At 41.1% G+C, this 16180-nt stretch overlaps 1 protein-coding gene across 1 annotated transcript; it reads right to left on the bottom strand.

Moving 5' to 3' along the window:
- Positions 1–1492: 1492 nt before the first annotated feature.
- stambpl1 (STAM binding protein-like 1) lies at positions 1493–14896 on the bottom strand. Its single transcript, XM_063003834.1, has 10 exons — positions 14816–14896; positions 12898–13115; positions 10757–10832; positions 9912–10007; positions 7663–7972; positions 7449–7573; positions 4910–5047; positions 4386–4498; positions 1724–1823; positions 1493–1617 (listed from the first exon to the last, which is right to left on the bottom strand). The coding sequence occupies exons 1-10, from the start codon at positions 14894–14896 to the stop codon at positions 1561–1563; spliced, it is 1314 nt and encodes a 437-aa protein (XP_062859904.1). The 3' UTR covers positions 1493–1560.
- Positions 14897–16180: the final 1284 nt, after the last annotated feature.

The raw sequence follows: 16180 nt of genomic DNA, 5'->3' as shown, positions 1-16180 counted from the left end.
CACAGCAATGCTGCTGGAGTTTTTATACACCTCACTGTCACTGCTGGACTTAGAATAGTCCACCAACCAAAAATATCCAGCCAACAGCGCCCCGTGGGCAGCATCTTGTGACCACTGATGAAGGTTCAAAAGATGACCAACTCAAACAGCAACAATAGATGAGCGATCGTCTCTGACTTTACATCTACAAGGTGGACCAACTAGGTAGGAGTGTCTAATAGAGTGGACACGGTATTTAAAAACTCCAGCAACGCTGCTGTATCTGATCCACTCATACCAGCACAACACACACTACCCACCACCACCATGTCAGTGTCACTGCAGTGCTGAGAATGACCCACCACCCAAATAATACCTGCTCTGTGGTGGTCGTTTGGGGGTCCTGACCATTGAAGAACAGGGTGAAAGCAGGCTAAAAAGCATGCAGAGAAACAGATATACTACAGTCAGTAATTGTACAACTACAAAGTGCTTCTATATGGTAAGTGGAGCTGATAAAATAGACAGTAAGTGTAAAAACAAGGAGGTGGTTTTAATGTTATGGCTGATCAGTGTACATGCACTGAATAATCTGATTACTGTGCTAACATATAACTGGCTTAAGATCCTTACCTCAATTTCATTTAGCCAAGTATGCTGTTTATATGATCATCAGATGATGCCAAAATCTAATAATGATCAAATTATTAGTGTACATGTAAAGGCACTCATTGTTTGATCTGTTTTGGGGTGTTCTCATGATGAAATGCTACCTGAGATCAGTTTCGCTGAGCTTTTAGGCCCAAGGCAGTAGCTCCTTTAATAAGGCGTATCAGGCATCTTACTCTACTGATGGTGCTTTGGTTAAGGACAAACGAGGCAAAAATGGGCAACACCTGTCTGATTTAGCTAAACTGTACCCCCTATTTTAAGCAGATCGTTATAGCAGGGCCCAGCATGACAAGGCTCAAATACCTGAGTGCCAAAAGTAATGTCAATCTGGCACAATAAACTACCAAAGCAAGAGAATAAAACAAGCACTGTTTCAAACTTAACAAAACTCTGTTCTTTCTCTGTAAGCTGGACCTTTACTGAGTATTTATTTCTAATCTCTCATAGCTGGGCTGAAGGTATTTCTTTTCACCAGAATTATTAGGTCAGTCATATTGCAAATGCAAAACATGCCTCTTTCAGTGGATCTGAAACACAAGGCAACTGCCCGAAAGTAACCTTTGCATCGTAGTTCACATGTTGGCCATCACATTTATAGCTAAAGAATGCCACCTAGAGGACGTACTGTAATTACATTCCAGACTAGCAGTAAGATCACAATTATCTAAAACATTTTAGACAGATCTGAAACAGGCACAAAAGCAGACCATTTAAAGTCTTTAGCATTTTAAAAGAACACAGTTTGAAAACTTCATTAACAGATGTCTACAGCAGCCTGTACAACACAGAGCTTTCACAGTACCTTTCTGTTCAATAAATAAATAAATACAAAAGCCTTCGACTGGATGAAGCTTCAAATAGAGCTCCGGGGGCCGTGGTATCCACTGAAGTATGCATTTATTGCCTCTGTCACCTGAGGTCCAGCACCACTGTTTTGGAGTCCTTAATGACCACATGCTTACAGATCTGCAAATAGCACAATTTTATTTTCACTTCCCTTAAAGTAAAAGCACCTTGTTTTACACAGAGACACATACAGCAAGCACTTGAATCAGAAGACCAAGGGGCTTACGGTGAAAAGAGGAGGGTCTTTCGAATGTGGGTGAAATCCCTTCAGTCTGCAGCCGGCCACCTCACTCATTCCAGCGCTGGTGAGGCGAAACACTCCAGTACTGCAGAAATGCAGAAACACCATCCTATCACATGTGCTGTTTAACTAGTGCATTTCTCACATACAATGCTAAATAATATATAATATAAATATAAATATATATATTATTTTGTGTATATACAGTGTATCACAAAAGTGAGTACACCCCTCACATTCAGCTCTGGTGAATTCCATGCCCAGGAGGGTTAAGGCAGTGCTGGATAATAATGGTGGTCACACAAAATATTGACACTTTGGGCACAATTTGGACATGTTCACTGTGGGGTGTACTCACTTATGTTGCCAGCTATTTAGACATTAATGGCTGTGTGTTGAGTTATTTTCAGAAGACAGTAAATCTACACTGCTATACAAGCTGTACACTGACTACTCTAAGTTATATCCAAGTTTCATGTCTATAGTGTTGTCCCATGAAAAGATATAATGAAATATTTGCAGAAATGTGAGGGGTGTACTCACTTTTGTGATACACTGTACATACACACACCAATCAGCCATAACATTAATACCACCTTCTTGTTTCTACACTCACTGTCCATTTTATCAGCTCCACTTACCATATAGAAGCACTTTGTAGTTCTACAATTACTGACTGTAGTCCATCTGTTTCTCTGCATGCTTTGTTAGCCCCCTTTTACCCTGTTCTTCAATGGTCAGGACTCTTCCAGGACCACTACAGAGCAGGTGTTATTTAGGTGGTGGATCATTCTCAGCACTGCAGTGACACTGACGTGGTGGTGTGTTAGTGTGTGTTGTGCTGGTATAAGTGGATAAGACACAGCAGCGCTGCTGGAGTTTTTAAACACCTCACTGTCACTGCTGGACTGAGAATAGTCCACCAACTAAAAATAAATCCAGCCAACAGCGCCCCGTGGGCAGCGTTCTGTGACCACTGATGAAGGTCTAGAAGATGACCAACTCAAACAGCAGCAATAGATGAGTGATCGTCTCCGACTTTACATCTACAAGGTGGACCTACTAGGTAGGAGTGTCTAATAGAGTGGACAGTGAGTGGACACGGTATTTAAATCAGCGCTGCTGTGTCTGATCCACTCATACCAGCACAACACACACTAACACACCACCACCATGTCAGTGTCACTGCAGTACTGAGAATCATCCACCACCTAAAAAATACCCGTAGAACTACAAAGTGCTTCTATATGGTAAGTGGAGCTGATAAAATGGACAGTGAGCGTAGAAACAAGGAGGTGGTTTTAACCACCTTGAAAGTATTCAGACCCAGTGACTAAAACTTTATTTAATTGATCACTTTACACTTATTGACCCATAATTAAGTAAAGAATAATATAATAGATCCTTATGTTTTTATTACAATTGAATGAATGAATTTTTTTTTCACGCAAATATTTAGACACTTCGGTTGTGGTCAAGTACATCCTGTTAGCTTTATTTAGATGTGTTTTATTTTTAGATGTGTCTAGAACTCAGTTGTCCATCTGTTTCAATCTGAATTGATTAAACATAGTTTGGAATGGAACACACACACTGCATTGTCACAACAAAAAACATGCATTGATGTCCAATGAACCGTTAGTGGATCCCTGTAATCAAACTGTGGCAGTGCAAGAAGCTTCACATAATCTTGAACCTTTCTCAAGTTAGCAGCTGTAACTGCAGGTGAAGGGGCTTCTACAAAGTTGTTAATAAAGGCCTCATTGTGCCCAGGTGGCGCAGCGGGATATTCCACTAGCACACCAGCGCAGAGATTCTGAACTCCTCGGTTTGAAACTCGGCGTTGCAAACGGTCGGCTGGGTGCCATCTAGAGGGCATAATTGGCAGTGCTTGCAGGGTGGGATGACCGGACCATGTGGGTGGCGTGTTCAAACGCTGTGCAAGGACCCTGATTAGCAGATAGAGAGGCACCTGTGCAGAATGCATGGGTGAAAAAGGGTTCTGTTAAGGGCGGCACGCGGGTCAGAGAAGGCGTAAGCAGCAATATACACACCCACATAAAATATAATAAAAAAAATAAAGATCTCATTACTGCTAAGAATAAAAGATTACAGTTCTTTGTTTTTAAATAATTTTCAAAAAACTAAACCATGTTTTCACTTCATCATTATAGGTAGTTTAGTGTAAACTGATGTAAATAAGTGGAGACTAATGGCATTTACATTATTTAAAAATAAAATCCACAACACAATATAATGTAAAAAAGGTGTCGGGGGCCTGAATACTTTCTAAATCCACTGTATATAACACTTAGGTGTGATTTTAAAAAAAGAACAGTCAAACTCTTCAAAACATTCTCATAACCTGTCGGAGATGAACTGCTATATATAAACGTTACTCAATACAGTGACATGCTATTTCATTTGGCCTACATTTGGGTGTAATTTATTTATGCACTGATTTACTGTTCTAGTTTTTCTTCGTGTGTATTCGAATGGAATTCATTACTGATTACATTTAACAGTGTTTATTCAGTATTCAGTCATGAGGACTGTTCCCTAATCCTGAAGTAAAAATCCTGGATAAATTGGGTGTGTAACTGTTGGAACAACCATGTAACACAAAGCATTGAGTTATTGTACTTACTCGTTGTGCTTAGGTGAGCAAACAATGGCAATGGCCTCAGGTAGCATAAGTTGATATGAGCTGTGTGTATGTAAATCCACGCTAGAAAGAAAAGCTGTCTGGGTGGGGTGTGTCTGCAGTCATGCAGGGTGTAAAACACACACACACACGTACACACACACACAAACACAATACATGTTATTAGATTATTAGAGAACATCTTTGCATAACTGGTTCCTCTTTCTGTATAGCAGATGTATGATCTGTATGACCGCTAGGTGACTGGCAGTGCTAAGAATAATAGTATAAAATGCAGGAAGACGTTACCATGGTCACCCCCAGCCTAAAGCCTCATTATATTTGATCCCTCAGGTAACGTGAGAAACTCGACAGGGTCATTTTGAACAAACCTCTGCCTCTCACTAACACCCCATTATGTTTCAAAAACTACGTCGCTTTCAAATCGCTTGTTTGTTGTGTTTGCCTGTGTAGGCAGAAAAGAGACAAAGAAGCAAATTCGAGGCGAATGAGGAAAAACAACCCACGTGGATCCAGCCCAGGGTCAGCAGGTTGTGATGGTCTTGATAACTGAACAGCTCCTCTACATTCTCCATGTCACAGTAGTCCGGCCCGGCTGACTGTTTGGGCACAATCACATGGGTGAGCATGAACTCGTTGTGAGTCTGCAGGTTAGAACAAAAGCAGAGTTTGTTTTAGCCAGTCCATTCATCTGCAACATGACATGTAAAAGTTACACCTTTTAACCAATGTTTACATGAGCATTGTGTGAGGAATGAGTAACCACTGATAAACTTACATCCAGTTTTTGCATAACCACATCGTAATGCTGGTCTAAACATAGAAATTGTTATTTCCTAGAATGCCAGTAGACAGAAACAGGTAGGACTGGGTACAGCCACAGTACAATATTCATAATTGTTTCATGTTTTTGGGCAGTTGCCTTGTGTTTCAGATCCACTGAACGAGGCACATTTTACCCAGCGTGCATTTGCAACATGACTGGCCTAATAATTCTGGTGAAAAAATTTCTTCAGTTCCAGTGGCGTAACTAGGAGCTCATGGGCCTCAGTGCAAAAAAATTTGGGGCCCCTTCAACAAATTCATATATACAGTATATACAGTATATACTGTATATATATTAGGGATGTCCCGATCCGATCTCAAAGATCGGGATCGGGGCCGATCAAGGCATTTTTTAATTGATCGAAATCGGCTTTACTAAACCCGATCTTAATCCCGATCTCTTGTGTTACGTCAACACGTCCGCTGTGTGGAAATACTTTACATTGAAAAGTAAAACAAGTCCAACAGTGAAGTGTAACGTCTGCAGTGTGAGCGTTTCACGAGGCGGTGGGAGCAGAGCTGCGTTCATGTGTGAGAGTGTGTGTGAGTCAAGGATCACACCGGTTTACAAAACAACGTAGTGATGCACTCGTTTAATAAAGAAATAAATGCACGGTATATTCACATATTGTCGGGAGCAGAACACTTTATTAACTTCTTCTGTTACGGTACCGAATAGCCGACAGTTGAGTCAAGCACGCTATTTCATGTTCTATGGAAGGCCTAAAGGGTCAAAACACACTCACTTTGTGTACAAACGTCCATCAAACCATTGTCACAATACAAGCACTTTAAGAACTGGCTTTCCTTCATAACAAAAGAGCCTTTCCATTTTATTTTGGTATTCAGGTTTTACTGTAATGCTTTTAAGTAACTTTTTTTCTTATATTCAAGTTAAGCTGCTACACAGATTTCTGTTCATTTTTAGTGTATCACAGCATTAAACATTTTTTTTCTTTGAATGTAAAGTTTAAAGTAAAACTAATTATCTCACTCATTTTGATTGATTTTGTAAAAATACAAAAACATTAAGCAATAGCTTGGATGCAGCATTTTTCCCTTCAGCACTGCAGAGCTATTTAGTTGTTAAACATATACACTGGATTAATTTGAATAATTGTAATGTACTTGAAGTGTGCACTGTGTGAACAGTATTATCTAGTTCTTATCTAGACAATATCTAGAAAATACAAGTATCGGTTTGAGAATCGGTATCGGATCGGGATCAAAATTAATAATGTGAGTGCTGCTCGTCCGGCGGGGATGCTATGGGTCTTTTGCTGCGTGCGGTGGTGGAGGTGTGGGAATAAAGGTACAAGGTATAGTTTACTTTAACTCTTTAGTCAGGACTTCAATGAGCCAATTCTGATGGGGGGGGGGGGGGGCAAGTGCAGTGGGGGGTTGAGTTCATGGCCCCCACACCATGGCCCCCACACCATGGGCCCCAGTGCACCTGCCCCCCCCCCCCAGTAGTTACGCCCCTGTTCAGTTCAGCTATGAGAGATTAGACATAAATATTCAGTATAAGTCTAGCTTAAAGAGAAGGAATAGAGTTTGAAGCTTAAATAAGTGCCTTTTTTTTCTCTTGCTTTGATAGTTTATTGTGGGTTTAGGGCGCCCAGGTGGCGCAGTGGAATATTCCGCTAGCACACCAGCACCGAGTTTCTGAACTCCTTGGTTCGAAACACAGTGTTGCCACCCATCGGCTGGGCGCCATCTGGCAGGCATAATTGGCAGTGCCTGCAGCAGATACTAATTGGCCACTGTATCTGCAGGGTGGGGGCCGGACTATGTGTAGGTGGGTGGGTCTTCATACGCTGTGTAAGGACCCTGATTGGCGGAAGAGACGCAGAATACAGGGGCGAGAAGAGGAGGGCTGTGCACGTGTGGGAAGAGGCGTGTACAGCGACGTGCTCTCCTTGGATACAATCTGTTATCTCTCAGCAGCGGAAGACAAAATTGAGTGTGCTAAATTGGGAGGAAAATGGGGAGAAAATGAAAGGGTTTTGAGTTAATTTATACATCACATTTTTCAGTTAAAAACAGGTGGGTTCTGCAGAGCAACACAGGCTCTAAAGATCTCAGCCAAGAAAATGACTAAAAGTTTTACGTTAGCCCTTGTCTGTGTGGGTCTTTCCCTGATACTCACACCTCCCCTAAACATTTAAAAAGTAAAAGAATAAAAAAGAGCACAGTATCTAGAGGTATCAGAGCTCATACCAGTTTTCCACAGAGCACGCCGCAGGTCTCGATGCCTCTGGCTGTGTTGCGATCAGCCAGCAGTAAGAACCTGTAGGTCAGATCTTGAGGAATCAGAACACGCCTCAGGCCCTCAACCTGTTGACCTAGATTAACACACATATAAAACAAACACTGATTGCTCCCACACACATTTACACTTCAAAGCCTCAAGCTTTATAAAGGAGACACTCACTCTGGACCGCAGCTAATGTGGGGGCAGGTTTGGGGACTGGCGTGGCTGGTTTGTTGCGGTTGGGGTCGAGGCGTTTGTGGTTTTTCGGAGTCTGGGACAGACACGAGCCGTCTGTTTGTTCGGACTCTTTGGAGACAGCATCCTGCTTACGGTTGGCCTGTTCCTGACGCCGCAGCTGATCTTCGAAATAGCGGAACTGCTCAGACTCCAGCTGCATCTTCCTTAACTGCGCCACACGCTGCCGCTCTTCCTCCAGCAAAGAAAGCCTCTGTAACTGCTCTCCGCACACAGCCACAGGCATGGTCTGGCTCTAGATACACAACCATATATACGTATGTATGTCAGGATTAGTGAAGTCAATTAAAAGTTATCATTTAAACACTGAAATAAAAAAGGAGAAGGAATAAAAAGCTACAGCAAAAAATATTGAAAAAATGTGGCCTGAAAAACAGCAGTAAAATGCTACAATGGTGTATTCGGGCCACTGTAAAAATATTTTTAATTTTGGATTTCGAGAATAAAGTCGTATAAGTTTCGATTTCGAGAAAAAAGTCAAAATAATTATGAGAATAAAGTCGAAATATTATGAGAATAAAGTCAAAATATTATGAGAATAAAGTCAAAATTATTTCGAGATTAAAGTGGAAATGATTATGAGAATAAAGTGGAAATATTATGGCCAAACAGTGTGCAGCCGTCGTAGGCTTGTCAGTTCAGAGAAGCACGGGTCTCAGTACCTGGATCGGCACGCAAGCAACGAGGGCAGCCTATAATGAGTGTTACTGTGGTTATCCAATAACCCGTGATTACTTTTGCGTCGTTGTTTGTATTGTATGCTTCCATCCACATGACATGACGACATGCCGTACGGCTTTAGTTTAGCGTACGAGTCCATAAAGCTCGGTTAAAGTACTGCTAACGACACAGATGCCAAGCGCACCGGTGGTGCACGTTCTTCTAAATAGACACATTTTATTTTATTGCAAAGCCGTTTCAGCGTTTTTACAATAATAACAAACTGGTGCTGATGTGCAGGATATTGGGGATCTCTTTATTTGTGAAACCGATATGAAAGTATAACAAATCATGAACATCCCTCATTTTAACACGAGGAGGTTGCTATGGCCATAATATTTCCACTTTAATCTCGTAATTATTTAGACTTTCATCTCATAATCATTTGGAATTAAATCTCGTAATAATTTAGACTTTAATCTCGTAATCATTTCAACTTTAATCTTGTAATCGAAACTTACACAACTTTATTCTCGAAATTATTTTGACTTTAATCTCGAAATCGAAACTTATACGACTTTATTCTCAAAATCGAAACTTAAAAAAAAAATTTCTTTAAAGTGGCCCTAATACGCCGACCAAAAATGCAGCAATAAAAAGAAGAAATGAAAATTATTTTCTGATTGTAATTACAGAAGAAATAGTTACTACATACAGCATGTATCAATTTTTAACCAAAGTACCACTTAGTAAACATATTTAACATTTTGTGCACATAATTGTTACAGAAATGATTAAAAATCATTAAACTAAAGAAAAAAGCTCTGTGGTCTGTACTTTTAGATCTACTCTTAACTCTACAGTTCAGCAGTTGGCAATTCCAACCTAATAAATGGCTATTTCAACATGACACCAGCAAAATCAGTCTCGTTTACAGGTTGAGGTTTATCCTAGTACATCACTAACTGCCCTCACCGTGCATACAGGGTCACAGATGAGCCTGAATGAATGAATCATAACTCCCACCCAGAAAGCTAAATCAATTAGCGTACAGTTCTGAGCCAGGAATGCTGGTGGTATCACTAGGGCTGTAACTCACAACGTCTGGGTGATAGGGCGAGCACGGTTGTAATGCTTAGAAGCCAGGGTTGACATTGTTAAGGCTAAAAAAGTGTAGTTCACTTCCCAGTTTACACTGTCTAATCTTTGTTAATGAGGGTGTGACTGACCTTAATTATATCAAACAATCTTAAAGACACAGTAACCAAAGCAGCCTGAACTCATGCTAATGTATTTTAAAATGATGAAAACAATGGTATATTTAATAACATGATTATTATCATTATACAAAATGAACTGGATGAAAAATACATGTAATGTCATGAACATAGGAATTACATACATACACTTTTACACTTCATACACTGTTTGTAAAAGCTAAAGGTATCACTGCAAACATTAAAGATGTGACTGTATTGTGTGTTTAATCCATTAGTGTACAGCTGTAAATTCACCTGTTTTTTCAGATATTCACTGTACTCTTTGCTGTATTTCTCATTGAGAAGTTTCTTCAGTTGATCTTTACGTGGAAAAGCCACTTCCTGCAATTTCTACATAAAAAGAAAGGATTAAAAAATGTGAGTTTGCATTCAAGCTACAAATGGGTAGTTGGTTTGTTTATTAGGATTTTAACATCATGTTTTACACTTTGGTTACATTCAGACAGGAACGGTAGTTACTCATTACACAAGATTCATCAGTTCACAAGTTTATATCGAACACAGTCATGGACAATTTAGTGTCTCCAGTTCACCTCACTTGCACGTCTTTGGACTGTGGGAGGAAACCCACGTGGACAACGTGCAAACTCCACACAGAAAAGACCCGGACCGCCCCACCAGGGGATCGAAACCCAGGACCTTCTTGCTGTGAGGCGACAGTGCTACCCACTTAGCCACCGTGCCGCCCTAAGCTACAGATGGGTAAAAAATTAATAAAAACAACATAAGGTGTCTTAGTTAGTTGATGAGTTAACAGAACACCAAAACAAGCTGCCAGAACAGTTTTAGCACAATACAGTGGTGGAGAATTTGGTTAAATACTTACATTTAAAATCTACCACAGAATGAGATTAGGAGAGTATACGGTTTCCACTCATCAGACAATTTAGTGTGTTGTGCTCTGTGAATGGGAGCACTGCCATTATGGTAAAAAAAAAAAGCCATTCCCATCAGGATAGAAATGTTCCTTTGCTTTGTTTAGGTAATCAGTCTGAATAACTTTGAATTCAATTCCAGACAACCTTTGACCTGACTGACAGTAAGTCTATTTTGCACTACCTATGGGACAATTACATTACCTTCATTATTACTTGCTTCTCAGGGACATTGCACTGCTGGTAATCCCGATGACTGGGGAGTTTTTCTACAAACAACCTGCAGTGAATTAAAACATTTACAGAGGGATTATTATTAAATATATAGTAGAAATATACCAACAAAAATGCTTTTTAAAATAGTTTCCAAATTTTTTAACATGCACGTACATTAATGTTTCATGTATAATTTATTTTCTGCACTAGTTGATAACATTTATATTTATACACCATCACAATCAATCAAATACTTTGGTGAAAAATCAAATGTACACAGTTTTCTCCTGAACCCAAATGCAGTCCATCACAGATAAGCTACTCATTCATTTGATTATTTATATTGCATTTGAGCTACTGTAGATAACAACTAATGAAAGTTTCTTACTTCAAATACACTGATCAGTCATAACATTACAACCACCTCCTTGTTTCTACACTCACTGTCCATTTTATCAGCTCCACTTACCATATAGAAGCACTTTGTAGTTCTACAATTACTGACTGTAGTCCACCTCTTTCTCTGCATGCTTTCTCACCCTGTTCTTCAATGGTCAGGACCCCCACAGGACCACCACAGAGCAGGTATTATTTAGGTGGTGGATCATTCTCAGCACTGCAGTGACACTGACATGGTGGTGGTGTGTTAGTGTGTGTTGTGTTGGTATGAGTGGATCAGACACAGCAGCGCTGCTGGAGTTTTTAATACCGTGTCCACTAACTGTCCACTCTATTAGACACTCCTACCTAGTTGGTCCACCTTGTAGATGTAAAGTCAGAGACGATCTCTCATCTATTGCTGCTGATTGAGTTTGAGATCAAGTAGTCTGAGATTGAGTAGACCTTCAGTGGTCACAGGGCGCTGCCCACGGGGTGCTGTTGGCTGGATATTTTTGGTTGGTGGACTACTCTCAGTCCAGCAGTGACAGTGAGGTGTTTAAAAACTCCATCAGCATTGCTGTGTCTTATCCACTCATACCAGAACAACACACACTAACACACCACCACCATGTCAGTGTCACTGCAGTGCTGAGAATGATCCACCACCTAAATAATACCTGCTCTGTGGTGGTCCTGGGAGAGTCCTGACAGTAGGTCCTGGCACTGGGTATTAGATTTTGGTATTAAACATTCTTAGAGACACCATTGATAGTATTGTGCAATAATACGCTCTCATGAGAACAATAAAGTCTCTCTGTGCAGATTTGGTTCTTTTTGTGTTTAGTTATTTTACTTTTGGCCATTTTTGTATTTAGTAATTTTTTTATTGTATTTTGTGTCTCTTTAGCCACAGCCAGGGGCGGATCTAGAAAAATATTTATGGGGTGGCAAGAGGGGGGCAGGAATTTTTGAGGGGTGGCAACATATGGCAGACGTATTTATACTGAATTTAATCACAGTTATCACAGTTTGATGAGAAATAGTATGTACACACTACAAAAGGGCACGGGCTGCCATTTACAAACTCATACAGACAAACTTAATCTCATGCAATCAATGTCTTGCATTTAAGGTTCCATGTGAAACAGTTCATATTAGGAATAAGTGACCATACAATGTAATCTCAATAATAGGAGATAAAAGTATGGTAGCACTACTGTAGGTGGGGCATTATCAAAGGAAAGGCATTAAGGTAAGACACAGGTGATGAGTGGCAGATGTATGAGAGGGAAAGCAAACAGTTTTTGACTGTGTCAGAGTGGCAGCGTTGCAAATTGGCCATAACTTTTCTTTTAATTTGTTGCTGCCAACTGGGGTGGCAGCAGGGGTGGCAAGGCTTTCTTTTAGGGTGGCATTTGCCACCCTATGCCACCCCGGTAGATCCGCCCATGGCCACAGCACTTTTCTAGCTTGGTAAGTATCCTAAAATTGGTTTCATTCTTTATGACACTACAGGTGCTGGGCTAAAACTGGCACCTCCATAGAGATGCATGCACCAAAACTTTATAAATTGTATTATTTAAGCATGTATTTACTGAAAACTCCAAGTACTGCACAAGCTTCGATCACATCAGCCAGTAATCATTAGGGTAGGTCATCAACTATGTACATTTAACAACACCTTTATGTGTAAAACAACCATTTTCTGCGCTAGTGTGAATGGTGTGTAAAATCAGTTTTGAAAGTACGTGATAAATTTGTTGTAGAGAACGAAGGCATTTTCCAGACTGCCCTCCTCCAGGTAGACGGCAGCCATACGTTCCATCTCAACGCCCGAGCGGAAGTAGCGACGTGGCGTAATATCCTCGTTGATCTCAATGTTGTAGCCCATCTTACTGAGTGCTCGCACACGCTCCACCGCCGGCAGCGTCACGTCCGTGTAGTCCGGCTTAGCCGCCAGCTTCTTCTACAGCGTAAATATATAAAAAGTTACATCGTATCACCATGTTTTTATACAAATACACACAAAACAGTCCTGCTAAATATTGTTATTATTTTTAATGATATTTATCTTATTATTAAGATAATAGTTTTTATTATGAGATTTTAATGCGTTAATGAGTACTAATAAATAAAGGTTACAAATTTGTGTAAGCAACCTAATAGATGTGTGCTATTAGGTAAGTTGAAGGTGATTAATAGACTGTATTTTTTTGCTTTTGTTAAAAATATACACCGATAAGGCATAACATTATGACCACCTCCTTGTTTCTTCACTCACTGTCTATTTTATCAACTCCACTTACCATATAGAAGCACTTAGTAGTTCTATCAGTCCATCTGTTTTTTCTACATTCATTTTTTTAGCCTGCTTTCACCCTGTTCTTCAATGGTCAGGACTCTCCCAGGACCACCACAGAGCAGGTATAATTTGGGAGGTGGATCATTCTCAGCACTGCAGTGACACTGACATGGTGGTGGTGTGTTAGTGTGTGTTGTGCTGGTATGAGTGGATCAGACACAGCAGCGCTGATGGAGTTTTTAAACACCTCACTGTCACTGCTGGACTGAGAATAGTCCACCAATCAAAAATGTCCAGCCAACAACGCTCCGTGGGCAGTGTCCTGTGACCACTGATGAAGGTCTAGAAGATGACCAACTCAAACAGCAGCATCTGACTTTACATCTACAAGGTGGACCAACTAGGTAGGAGTGTCTAATAGAGTGGACAGTGAGTGGACACGGTATTTAAAAACTCCAGCAGCACTGCTGTGTCTGATCCACTCATACCAGCACAACACACACTAACACACCACCACCATGTCAGTGTCACCGCAGTGCTGAGAATGATCCACCACCTAAATAATACCTGCTCTGTGGTGGTCCTGTGGGGGTCCTGACCATTGAAGAAAAGGGTGAAAGCAGGCTAAAAAAGCATGTAGAGAAACAGATGGACTACAGTCAGTAATTGTAGAACTACAAAGTGCTTCTATATGGTAAGTGGAGCTGATAAAATGGAGTGTGTGTAGAAACCAGGAGGTGGTTTTAATGTTATGGCTGATCGGTGTATGTCAATTTTAGATAATTATAATAATCCTGCTTTACTGAGCTCTTTTTGAACTAGGAATGACTGGAAGCCACAAAAACTGGCTTTCAGCACCCAACCAAAAAACCACAAAGAACCACTTATACGAATCATAAAGGAGAGCTGAGGATCCTATTAACATTCACCAGGCCTTAGAAAACCTAGAAAGAAGATTTGATCAGCACTCAGGGTATGCTAGAAATGATGACAAGCTTCACTTATTTACACAACAACAAAACACAAGAGAGCTGAATTTAAGCTTTCCAAAATGTTTACTACTGTTAGTCAGCCATGAGGGGGGTCTTTCATTTATTGAAGCAAATATCAATAAGTCTCTCTTTGTACTAAATAATTTATTTATGAAGAGGGGGAAGCAAAGTGTGAAGGGGGCTCACATCCGTTCCATCCTCCCCCCTCCCTCCTACATCAGGATGGAAGGATGTGAATGACAGTGCAGCTGCACTCTGCATGATGATTAAAGTGAGTCACAGAAGCTCCAACCAACCCTTCTGCTCCCTCACACTCTTCCCCGGGACATAGAAAACAAACCCAACACTCACCCCTCCACCCCCATCACTCACCAGCGCACTAAAGCTGAACTCCTGCTCCATGGTGCATTTAGGATGCAGGCTGGCAGGCTCCGATCCTCCCAACGTCTCCATCTGTCATCTCCCAAGATGATTCCTCACTGAAACGAAAGAAGTATGTCAGTTCTGACATCCTGACATCACAAGCCTGATGCTCCAAGGCTGACGGATCGATACAGCCTCCTTACAAGCCATTAAAGTTCCTAAAAAACACCTTTTACTTTGCCTTTGCCTGATTTTATGTTCCATTACTCAAATAAACAAGGAGCCCTTTACTGAAATGCCAGCTGTGTCCTTTAGAGCCGATGTGTCAGACTGGGCCACAATTAGATCAGGTGTTGGCCACCAAACTGCAGGATACAGCATTCTTCCTTATTTAAATCTTCTAATTTAAATGACCCGCTCACTACCAGAGCCTCCGTGAGCATAAATGTGCATTTGACCCCTCTAGGGTTCTTATGTAAAAACATGGCAAAGAAAAAGAATGAAAAAGTACATTATATTGCTAAAAGTATTTGCTCGTCTGCCTTCACATGCATATGAACTTGAGTGACATCCCATTTTTAATCTATAGGGTTTAATATGATGTGGGCCCACCCTTTGCAGCTATAACAGCTTCAACTCTTCTAGGAAGGCTTTCCACAAGGTTTAGGAGTGTGTTTATGAGAATTTTTGACCATTCTTCCAGAAGCGCATTTGTGAAGTCAGACAATGATGTTGGATGAGAAGGCCTGGCTCACAGTCTCTGCTCTAATTCATCCCAAAGGTGTTCTATCGGGTTGAGGTCAGGACTGTGCTCTTTGCTCATCCATGTCTTTATGGACCTTGCTTTGTGCACTGGTGTGCAGTCATGTTGGAACAGGAAGGGGCCATCCCCAAACTGTTCCCACAAAGTTGGGAGCATGAAATTGTCCAAAATCTCTTGGTATGCTGAAGCATTAAGAGTTCCTTTCACTGGAACTAAGGGGTCGAGCCCAACTCCTGAAAAACAACCCCACACCATAATCCACCCTCCACCAAACTTTACACTCGGCACGATGCAGTCAGACAAGTACCGTTCTCCTGGCAACCGCCAAACCCAGACTCATATATCGGATTGCCAGACGGAGAAGCATGATTCGTCACTCCAGAGAACATGTCTCCACTGCTCGATGCAGCTGCTCGGCCATGGAAACCCATCCATGAAGATCTCTACGCACTGTTTTTGAGCTAATCTGAAGGCCACATGAAGTTTGGAGGTCTGTAGTGATTGACTCTGCAGAAAGTTGGCGACCTCTGAGCACTATTCACCTCAGCATCCGCTGACCCCGTTCTGTCAATTTACGTGGCTACCACTTTGTGGCTGAGTTGCTGTCATTC

The sequence above is a fragment of the Trichomycterus rosablanca genome, chromosome 10, assembly GCF_030014385.1.
Source record: "Trichomycterus rosablanca isolate fTriRos1 chromosome 10, fTriRos1.hap1, whole genome shotgun sequence".
Classification (NCBI taxonomy): Eukaryota; Metazoa; Chordata; class Actinopteri; order Siluriformes; family Trichomycteridae; genus Trichomycterus; species Trichomycterus rosablanca.
The sequence above is the reverse complement of the archived record's forward strand: the minus strand, read 5'-3'. Positions and strand labels throughout refer to the sequence as shown.